The sequence below is a fragment of the Monodelphis domestica genome, chromosome 3 (assembly GCF_027887165.1).
Source record: "Monodelphis domestica isolate mMonDom1 chromosome 3, mMonDom1.pri, whole genome shotgun sequence".
NCBI lineage: Eukaryota > Metazoa > Chordata > Mammalia > Didelphimorphia > Didelphidae > Monodelphis > Monodelphis domestica.
In genome coordinates, this window is record NC_077229.1 from 504,451,664 (window position 1) to 504,463,853 (window position 12,190).

Below are 12,190 nucleotides of genomic sequence, written 5' to 3' on the forward strand. Positions count from 1 at the left end.
AACACTGACCTTTCAAATATTTTGAGAAAAGTTTCCTCAAAAGAAAACTTGCATTCAGCTGGTAAAATAGGGAACAGACAGTTTTATGGAACTAAAACCTCCCAACAACTTTGGCATGTAACAGGACTTACTGAGAGTTTCTGACGTCATTTGCAGTTTTATATGAGACCATCTGAAGTCAAAAAAGCACAAACTCCTATATGCACAATTGTTTGTAAATGCACGGCGTTTCAGAGGTCTTAGTACAATTTCAAATCATTAAGGCTTGGGACACGCCATGCTTTGGCATAATTCTCAAGAGCTTGTATGGGTGTTTCTATTAAGAAGAAGTCGGGTCAAATGAATAGATTCCATTAGAATCCATCTCAACACGGAGTTGGGCGATGATAGAGACAGAAAAGATGTGGAATGCTGTCCAGGTAAAGAAGCCTTTTGTAATTAAATTAAATGGCGACCTCCAGGTGCTCTGCCACACCCCTTTTATCTTCCTACAGAGTTGTAAAATGAGGCATCTGTTAGACATTCCTTGTGAAATTTGTTCTGAAATGGGCATTGGGGGGTTGGGGGGGGGGTTGAGGAAGCAATCAGTCAGACGAAGTCAGGCAGAGATGAGGTATCTTTGGAACTTTAATGAGACCATATACTTTCTTTGTCTTGCTGAAAACATCAAATACTTGAATACATTTTGGGCTCCACAGCTTACAAAGGGGCGGTGGGTTCCCTACAGTTACATACTGTACCCAACTTTCTATAGAAAGATCAAAATTTTCCTAACCTTAATTTAGAACGTTTCCTACAAAATGTCTTAAAGGTTCCTTACAACAGGGGAAGTCAAACAAAGTAAGGCTTTTAAATGTTTTTCTTTTTTGGTACTACATGCTATTCTCTGAGGAATAAGGCAGGCAGATTCTTTGCATCACTGTCTGTATGATCTCTATACTGTCCTCTGATCCTCGCCCATATCTCTTAAGGCCCCCGACTCACACCTATTCCCTTTCCACTTCAGGAAGTTGAGCAGGCACCCCCGGACAACGACTTTTCTGGAGAAAAGTTAGTTAACCCCTCAGTTTTCCCTGGGGCTCATGTTAGGGTTGCGAGCCCTAACTACTGATATAAGGAATGGGAGTGAACAGTGAACTCAGGTCTCCAACCCGGCACTGCAGTATCCCAAGTTCATTGTGCAGGCCTTACAGTACATATTTAAAGACTAAGTGTGTTTCCTGAAAATAAAATGAGAAAAATATCCCTTTACTAACAACAATCCCTATATCAGATTAGTACAATGAAAATAAAAGCATTTGGCTGATATAACTGGATTTCTTATTTTTAGATGAAAACATTTCCCTTTCAAGATAATCTTAGGAATATATATCTCTCTCTCTATATATATATATATAGTATTTTTACCTAATGACCAAATTTCTTAGTCTCCAATTATATCCAAAAATGGCTTTGCCATTTTTTAAAAAATCTGTCGTTTCATTCACTTAAAAAATGGGTAAGGCAGTCACCAACATGAGCTAATTTTTGCTGCAGGAAAACATCAGACATTAACTATCAACTTTCACTTCTTAAGCTGTTAAGAGTACATGATTAAATGATAATCAAAACCATTTTCTTCTCTTAACAATAAACTAGGCAGCTATTTTCATTGAACACATTTTCTCTTGCAAACTCCAGATCCCCCACCCCACCCCACCCCACCCCCAAATACAAAACTACTCTCTTGAGGAACAGGTTTGTAAACTCTCGTGATGAGGCATTTCCCACATTTCTTCTGAATTCTGAAGCCCAAAAAATGGCTTTGTGATTTACACTTCTTTACTTTCTTTCACCACTGATTTCTTCTGCACGTCAACTCCACCTGACCAGGTCTGGATTTGTCTTATTTTGGGAAGAGAGAGTTAGCCACCCAATGCCCTGCCCAGGCTTTCAGAAGCCCTGTAAAAAATCTTGTAGTTGGGTGACAATTTCTGTATCCACTGTCTCCATGAGAGCCTGAAAGCTTTGTTCTCCCAGCAGCTCCTGTTGTGCTTTGAGCTTCTCATAGACAAACTGCTGCAGTGACACCGTGTGTACTGGGTCCTTCAAGGCAAGCTGTAGAAAAAAAAGAGGAGCCAAAAAACATTAGATAAAATGCATCAAGTCCAATTGTACCCCTACTGCCTTGAGACTTCCCAAACTGGGCACAACTTCCTGAGTGCTCAGATTCAATTTGTTCTTGGTGCCACTGAAGATTATATGTTTCAGAGCTTTGCTTTCTCAATATCAAGAGGGAATAAAAGCAGAGTGTTTCTACATAGGACAACAATTCTTTTATTCCTTTAGTTTCCAAATGGAAATAGAAGTAACCTCTGCTTATTTCTATAACCTTTCCTTGATCAACAGGATCATTTCTGCCTTCCTGATGACTGGAGGTTCAAGAACACTGATTCAGTGGGGAAAATTTCCTCAAAGGAAGATTTATATTCAACCAACAAACACAGGACTCAAATCAGCTTCTGCTGGACAGGGCCACTTCAAGATCAATGATCAATCTTCAAACATCTGACTCAACTTTTGTCTTATAAGGTTGAGTTAATGCAACACTGCTGATGATACTGAATAAATATACCAAGCTAAGGGTCCCTATTTTAAATGTTTATTTCATTCATGTAATGGTGAATCATTCTGGAAATCCTGGATAAGACATATATTTTACTTTTCAAACAGAAGAAGTGGTGTGCCAACTTTTCCATTATGTGAATGTTTCATTCTTTTTTAAAGAACTGGCTATATTAAATAACATGTGCAGAAAAAGTAAGGACTAGTACAAATATCTTTGTATTGGGGCTATGACTTTCTAAGGAATTCATGGGTTTGTAGAATTTAGAGCAGAAAGGAACTTCAAAGGTAATTTAGTACACACCTTCATTTTCCAGATGTGGCTAATGCCACACCACTATAAAGCAGCAAAGCCTGAATTCATAAGGATTTTAAGTAGAGAAAGCATACAGTCAAAATTTTTACTAGATTTAAACACAGTTGATTTTCGTCTTGCAATCTAAATTAGCTCATTTGCTGCCATAAAGACCCATCTCCCAAATTCAAAAAACAAGAAGTCAAATATTTTCCAAGAAAACAAACTGTTCTTTATCAGACATTCCAACCTGGCTGGGAGAAGAGGGGGGAAAATAGAGTGTGCAAAGGAATCCCTTTGGGCAGTTTCAAAACATTAAAATAATTGGGAAGAAATTGTTGATTCACAACTACATTTATTATAACTGTTTCCTAGGCACATAACTTTTCTGGGGACAAGCTAAAATTTCTGGGGATACTCAACAGGACAGGAAGACATGTAATTTTAACCCCCTCTACTGAGGTATCTCCAGTAGAAAAAGATGCTCCATCAACTCCACAGTCAGGCCCTTATCATCATCTGGTTAGGTTCATTTGGCTTCCACCACTGCCTTGAGACTTTCCAAATCAGGTGCCCAGATTCAATTTGTTGTTGCCATTAAAAACTAGAGGCAGCTAGGTGGCTTAGTGGATTGAGAATCAGGCCCAAAGATGGGAGGTCCTAGGTTCAAATCTGGCCTCAGACACTTCCCAGCTGTGTGACCCTGGGCAAGTCACTTGACCCCCATTGCCTAACCCTTACAAACAAACAAACAAGCAAACTATCATCACCTCTTGCACACATATATGAGGTGTAGTCTGGCCATTCAACTAACCTGTATTTTCTTTAATACTATTTTTTTCTTTCTTTAGTAGCACAAAGGGGACGAGTCTCCACTATCACTTCTAGACAAAATAATTTGTTATAGAAATTCTGGAACATTTTTTCCATTCTTCATTTGTTTGTTGTCTTCCTTATTATAGTTTCATCCTGAAACCATCTCAGTATGCCCCTGACTTAGCTGAGTCACCAAACTTTATACATATACCTTTTGTTTTTCATTCCACTGGTTCTTTTCTTTATTTTTTTTTAAACCCTTACTTTCTGTCTTAGTAAGAACTCTAAGAGAGAATGTTAAGGGCTAGGTAAACAGGATTAAGTGACTTAATCAGGATAGGATCACACAGTTAGGAAGCATGTGAGGTCAGATTTGAACATAGGTTCTCCAGAGTAGAGGCCTAACTATCTACTGTACTGCCAACCCACTGATTTTTTTCCCCTCCACTTTTTAAAAAACTATTATTTAATTTTTTCAGTTACATGTTGAAACAATTTTTAACATTTTTTTGACATTTTAAATAAAATAGTTTGATGGAGGTTATACCAGTGCTTTTATGCAATACATATTTCCATATTGCTCATGCTGTGACAGAAGAAAAAGTAATCAGAATCCAACACAATTCCTTTTTTGTCTCTATTTAGCATTTTTCATCATGGATCTCTTGTGGATATTTTGGGAACTTACGTTGGTTATAATAGTTTAGTCCTTCACAACTGATCATTGTACAATATTTGTTACTGTATACAATGTTCTTTTGGTTTTGCTCACTTCGTTTTGTATCAGTTCATATAAGTTTTCCCAGATTTTTCTGAATATATCTTGTTTGTCATTTCTTATGGAGCAATAGTATTCCATTAACTCTATTCCACAACTTGTTGATCCACCCTCCAAGTGATGGCCTACTCTTCAGTCATTCCACGGTTCTTAATGTTTTTTTTTAAATGAAGACATAATCTTCCACATCCTCCTTGATAAGATTTCATCAATAAGTCTAGTCGATATACCAGCTTACCTGTAGCTGATACTTCTTTTCTTAGAAACTTCATGGTTGGACATAAAATGATTTTTTTTTTTAAGCCAGAATAAATCCCACAACTAAGAGATAGTAGGTTTTGATCTATGTAAGCATAAAGATCTATAAGTGCAGATTCTTAGCAGATTGAAGTAGAACTAATGAAAAGTTGGGTAAGTCAGGGGTAGGGGTACTGGAGGAAACAGCATTTTGCTTTAGGGTCCAAACATTTTTTACAATTTATAAACCAATGTCAGTTTTTTTAAAATGGCCAAGACCAAGGAATGGAAGAATGCAAAACCAAATAACTTGCTTACTTACATTTTCATTTAACATCATAAATGATAAAGAATATCAGCAAGTTTTTTCAAAGTTATAGACATTTGAATAAAAAAATCAAGGAATCACAGAATCTTGTCAGTAGGGTTCTTGGAAAGCATCTAGTTCAGTATAATAACCAAGACAGGAATCTTCTTTATAAAACTCCCTTCATTTTAGATGTTTTCCTCTTATGTGCCCTCCTCCTTCCAACTTCTGAACTGACTCTCTCTGGATGATGCTCAATCCCCAGCCATCTTTGTGCTAGTTGAAACTTCCCTAAAATCCTAGCACACTGATCCTAGGGGACTTCTTTCTCCCCAAACCCATTATTCTTTCCAAACTGCCTTATTACCAAGGTTCAAAAATCTTTTGTGGCTTCCCTTTCTAACTCATACACACAGAGCTGATGACCAGGTTTTGACATTTCTCCCTTGTGTCTCTCACCTCCAGCTCCTCTTCTTACACAGACCCTCTCATTCAGGCTATACACACCTCCCTGCCTCATATCTGTCCATATGGCTGCCACGTCTGACCAGGTTACTCCCTTACTCAGTAAATTCCAGTGTCTTCCTTATTACTTACAGCATCAAAACTCCTATTTTGCACTTAAAAGTCCTTTAGAACCTTGCTCCACCTATCTTTTCAGCCTCATTACAGATTATTCTCTCTCTTGCATGATTCAGACAAACTGGCTTTCCTACTATTCTTTATACACGCCACTCCATCACCCATTATCTTGGGCCATCTACCATTATTTTTTATACTAGCTGTTCCACATATATAAAATGCTTTCCTTCTTCACCTTTGCTTCAAAACTGAACAAAATATTTCAGTTATGGTTGGACAAGGGCAAATTATAGTAAGAAGAACTATAATTTCAATTGGTATGGGATACTACATATTAATATAAATAAGCATTTGATTTTTTTTACTTTGTCATGATATTGACTCATACTGAGCTTGTAATTCCTTTGTCACCCCCCCCCCCAATTAGCTGGTACCTAGACATCTTTCCCTTCATGATGAACTTATGAACCCAAATATTGGACTTTAAACATCTCCCTTTTAAATTTCATCTCATTTTTAGATTGTTGGGATTTGGAGATCCTCATCAGATTATTTAACATATTCATTACAAGCCTCATGTCACTTGCAAATTTAATAAGCTATGCTTTCATCTAAATCACTGATTTTAAAAGTGCTATCTACGTCATCACCACCTCTTTCAAAATTCAAGTATATTGCTTAATTTAAGCTTGTGGTGACATGTCTATTTTTATCCATCTACAATTTTCATGAGTCTATACTTTTATCTTGCTTCTTTCTTGATGTTTATCTTTCTAGATAAAAATCTATACTTAGCTTATCCTGATATATAACTCTTTCTTATCCATATAAGTTACAATTCTATATATCTTTTCTAGCTGTTACATCTTAAGCTATGGCCACAAGAACTGGATACAATATCACAGGGATGGATGACTACAAAGTTCTGTTCAATAATATTAAAATTTTTTTGTTTACTTTTTCTTGGTAAAACACAGCAACCTGTTAAGTTTGAAAGGACACAGTAGAATAATATAGATTGTTATCTTCTGGGAGGAATCTACACTGACTACAGACAGGACCTCTTTCTTGGATCTTAACTAAAGGTTTAGAATTCATAATTTTTATAATCTTAGTTTGAACTATTTTCACATTACAGTTTTTTTGTGTGAGAATAATATCACTTCTTTTTCTTGGTCAGCAAGCAAGGAATTATCAATACCAAAATAAACATTCTTATAATAAAGCAAAACTGTCTCCAGCATTTTTAAACTTTCTACTTTCTTTTACAATTATGCTTTTTCACTTTCCCCTTTCACTAGGGAACTAGATGGAAAACATGATTCTGAAAATCTGGCACATTACATCTAACAGTTTGTATCAATTCCTCCTACCTCATGACACACTGTCAAATCAATCACTCACAAAAATATGCACAGCCAGGTGCAAAAAGAGAGAAGGAAGCAAGGAAACATTTGAACCAAAAATGAGCTTTCTATTTTTCTACAGTTATACATTTTTTCTACATAGTTCTACTTACTTTATTTTCACTATGTTAGATAGTGGTCAGGCCTATAAATCTTAGAAGGAAAGGTCTGAGGCCTTAAGAATTTGATATGATTTTGAGGAGGAAGTCCCTTGGTTATCGGGGCTATATAGGCTTGGAAAGTAGGACATACAGTTGGACAGGACCTTGGTCACTAGATTATATTAATGTATCATTAATGTATGAATATAATGATTTTAGCATCTAATCCAGACTTTGTAAAAAAAAGTAGAGGAAGTATATGAATGTTTTCAATGGACAAGTTTAGGTCCTTAAAAGAGTTAGTTTAAGTTATCTGGAAAATTCATTTATGTGGAATTGCTAATTTCCTTACAAAGCCAGATAAATTGTTACTGTACTCATTTTGCTTCTTTTTAGAAAAAAGTTCTTGGTTTCTAGAGTTCTTTAATGAAGAAGTTGGTTGATAGTACTTAGACTTGAAGGTAAGATATTCTAAAAACAAAACAGTTCCTGTCATGATTCTTAGTAAGGAAGTTCCTACTGTTAAAAATTATAGCTTTTGGGAAGTCCCCGATGTAGGCTAATGATAGCTGACAACATGTCAGCAGTGCTTACACTGCTAGCTGCATGACCTTTGGTCTTTGATGATGTTACAAGCTCAGGAATAAGTTTGTCAGGATGTATTTTTCTTGTTCTTTCAGGTTTTTATTATTTGAATCAGAACTACTCTCCATAATATTTCATTTATTTTTAACTACATTAATTTAACTCGGCAATTTCACCCAGTGGGGATTAGTCAAACCAAATCAACCACATTTCTTACCTGAAATTTCATACCATATTATATCACCTAGTTTCTCCATAAAGCTATTTTCCTTAAGGTTTGTCAAAAAGGGAAATTCTGGGAAGTTATTTCTATTAGAATTGGGAGAAGATAATTTCTACACTGGCCAAAATGGATAATTAAAAAAAATTGTACTGAGTAGCACTTTTTGCACAATATCATGGTTTATTCATAAAACTGTCCATTTAAGAATCACAAACTATTGTTGCAGCCTGAGAAATTTATGTAATTTTTATACAATACATCCTTAAACAGTAAGACATTTTTCAGCTTCTTCTAGAACTGATCCTGTTATACAATTTGCTCCAATTCAATTTCAAAATTGGTTCTAGTGACAAAATTAAATGAAAATTTTATTTTGGCAATAGACTGAGCAGAAATATTTTAAAAATCTAGAACCATCTAACACAATATCTGTAATGGGACTTTGGAAACATCTCATTTCACTATACAAAGCTATTCTCAAGAAGAATTAAATTCATTAAATGAGAATTAATTTTTAATCAAATTCATTAAAATTTACCTGGCAAGAGTTACTGCAGTTCTGATATAATTTTCATGATAGTCTCTCTTTTTTCTATGGAGAAATAGTTCATGATAGACTATCTTTTATAGGTTATCATGCTAATGAGAAAAAATTCCAATGTAAACAAAACCCAATCACATACACAATAACTAACATAGAATGCCTCAGGTCTCACCAAACAAAATGAAAAATTGACTATTTTAGTCAACTTAGCAAGTTATTTTAATGCCCTCTTAGGGACCATAAATAGTAAATAAAAAACTTTGTCTTATATATCAAACTTTAAAGAACTGTTCATTTATGGGAAGCATGTCCAAGACAAAGAGGATAAGAGTTTGATAACTATTTCTAACTGTACCTGAAACTTTAACCATATAATCATTTACAGAGGTTATTATCAAAAAGAATACATAGGACAGTCAAATATAAAATCTCCAAATTTTATAAAGAATGGCTTTGGGAGAAAATATAGTCAATAAAATAAATTATCTCAGCCAAAACTTCATCATCTAGAACAAACAAGAAAATCCTAGGGTTAGACAGGAAGGGATTTCTTTCAACTTGCTAAATCCTTTGTTTGGAATTATCAACTCTCTTCCAGTTCTTATTTGCTTATAATGATAAGGTCAGTATTTTCAAATAATTTCTTTTATCAGACTACCTGATTTTTAATTCTACCAACTGCAAAAAAGGGAAAAAAAAGTATTTAAACCATTAATATTTTAATACCATTTCAAAATCCTATATTAGTGGAATATAATTCACAGATATATTTCTCATTAATACATCTTACTGTGGATTTTATTCCACGTAGTGGTGTTTCTTCTAATCAGTAATTGTTTAATATTCTTTGGGGCAAATTCATACTATCAGTTTTCCTTAGAAATCTCTACTTTTAACTCGCCAGTTAAAAGGTTTGTTCTTTAAAACATTACTTTTCCATTTCCTGGGATATGCTACAAGGCTAGTTTCTAAAAACAATCTAATAACATGGTCATCTTTTAAGCTTGAGAAAGTCTTTTAAACTATGGGACTAACTGACAACTCTAAAATTAGTTCTAAAAGCCTACTTATCAACTTTATGTAGATAAAGTCCTCTCTGAAGCTTTGCAAACTGGAATTCTGGGATCATAAATTTAGTGATGGAAAGGACCTCAGAGGCCATCAGTTCAACACCAGTAATCTCCTCTACTTCTCTAATCAAGTGGTCTCCATCTACTGGTCTTTCCAAGCTGCTTACAAACAGATTTCTCCAATCCTTCAAAAATCCTTACTAGACCAAATCATACCCAACTATCATCTTGTATTATGCCCAAGAATCATCCTATACTTTTTTTCCCTTCTTAGTTAACCTCCTTTAAAAAAAAAAAACAACACAACTCCTCTACAATTAATGCCTCCAAATTCTTTTTTCTCATGCTCTTATAAAAACTCTGTAATCTGATTACTTCTGATTTCTTCATTCAACTGAAACAGCTCTCTCCAAAGGTAATGATGATCTTTCAAAAAGCTTTTTCTCCCCCTCAATTCTTATCCTTGCCATCTTCTCTGCAACATTTGATAATGTGCACTACATTCTTCATCTACTCTCCTCTGCATTTTTAGGCCAGCTTTTGGCTGTTTTTCCTATCTGACAGGTCCTTCTCCAACTTTATTAGATCTTAGTCCACGTCATGAATGCCAGTGGTGAATATCTTCCAATCCTTTGTCCTTGGTCCCCTTCTCTTTACTTATTATAATCACTCCCTTGTTGATCTCATATGTTCTCTTTGATTTCACTGATTTCTTTGCAGATGATTCCAAAATATATCTTATCCCAAGTCTCTCTCCTAAGCTCCAGTTTTATATCACTTACTATTTAATATTTCAAACTTGAAAGGCTTCTCAAACTCAACACATTCAGACCAGATCTCAATTTCTTCTGCTCTGTCCCCAAACCCACCACTCTGGACTTACCCTATTAACTCTTTAGACTGGCACTGGCAAACCTTTTAGAAATCCGGGTGTCCAAACTACATTTTCAAGCTGCCTATGAACATCTCCCCCCCCCCCCCACACACACACAAACACATTACCCCAGAGAGTGGAGAGTGGAAGTGCTCCTGGCTGCTGGACAGAAGGGCAGGGCATGAGAATGTTGTCCTCAGGCACTGTGGAGATGGGGAAGGGGAGGGGAGGGAAGGGGTAGCACTCCCATGCCACCCCTTCAATCAGCATGGCTCCAGACCATTACCACCATACTTCTAGGCATCTAGATTAGTTGATTTAGTGTGGTTCTTGCTTTTTAATCTTACTCATTACATATAACCAATTGTTTGGTAAGTCTGGTAATTTTTTTTTCTTCAGGGCATCTCTTATAAATGTTCCCTCTTTAAACACATAGCCATCATTCTATTTAAGGACCTCATCACCTCTTGACTATTGCTATTGCAACAGCCTTCTAATTGGACTTTGTTTCAAGTCTCTCCTTACTCCAATTCTCCACATCACTGTCAAAGTAATTTTCCTAAAACATGTTTTAGACTGTGTCACAGTGTCTTCCTACTTACCTCAAGGACAAAAATTCATACTCTTTTTTGGGGGTCATGACCACCTCACACACTTTGGCAATCAAATAAATCCTATGAAACACTTCTCAGAATATCTCTAAATGCATTACAAAGGAAATAAAAGGTTAATGAAAACATAATCCACCCCCCCTCCCCCCATCCAAGTAATGGATTCTTTAAAAACTATTCTTGGATACCAGGTAAAGAACTCCTTCTCTAGGATCAAATATAACTATAAGCATTTAAGGCATTTCACAGTCTGGTCCCTTCTTATCATTCCAGTTTTCTTAGGGATCATTCTTCTTCTTCAAGAACTCTACAACTCAGCCATACTACCCTGCTTGCTGTTTCTTACACTTGACATGATCCATCTCCAATTCTTGAAACTTTACACCAGCTATCTCTCATGCCTAAAATAATCTCTCCTCTAAGACTCAACTCAAGCACCATCTCCAACAAAAAGCCATTCCCTTTTTACCTGCAAGTGTTCTCCCTCTATATTTATCTTCTATAATCTGATTTATGGACAGATTTCTTCCATTAGAATATAATATGCTCCTTGAGGGCAGGGACTATTTTTGCTTATTCTTAATACTTATGATAATGCCTGGTACAAACAAGGCACTAGTTAAATGCCTTTTGATTGACTGACTGATACAAGAATTGTTCAAGAAATTATTCCTTTCAATTCATAACAATATTGTAGTCTGGATTTTAGGTGCATTGCATTTTTCATATATTCCCAGGTTCCTCCTAAAAGAATAGATGGATATTTAGTTTGTTTTTAATTCTTTACTGCTACAAAAAGTGCTACCATAAATATATTGATGCCTATGGGACTTTTCTTTTTATCATTGACTTTCTTGGTGCATATGCCTAGTAGCAAAAACCTCTGGGTCAAAGGGTGTGGATAGATAGGAGATAAGGTTATGAATAACTTTAAATACCAGAGAAAAGTTTATTTGCTTCTAGAGGTAAGAAGGAGCTCCCACAAGTCTGGTGAGTAGGAAAATGATATGGTTACACCTTTGCGTTAGGAAAATCACTTTGGTGGTTCTGTGAAGGATGGATTGGAGAGACTTATAGAAGGGAGACCAGTGAGAAGGATACTGTTACAAACCTTTCTGGTACATTTATCACATCCAAATACATAGTTTTGTTTATTG

The 12,190-nt window shown here is 35.6% G+C and overlaps 1 protein-coding gene across 1 annotated transcript in view; it reads right to left on the minus strand.

The window, feature by feature from the left end:
* Positions 1–609: 609 nt before the first annotated feature.
* The window catches only part of IPO11 (importin 11), a 197,492-nt gene continuing 185,911 nt past the window's right edge, over positions 610–12,190 (minus strand). Inside the window, exon 30 of the mRNA XM_007486378.3 lies at positions 610–2,097. Coding sequence (XP_007486440.1) covers positions 1,933–2,097 — 165 coding nt within the window. The 3' untranslated portion in view covers positions 610–1,932. The remainder of the gene's footprint in view (positions 2,098–12,190) is intronic.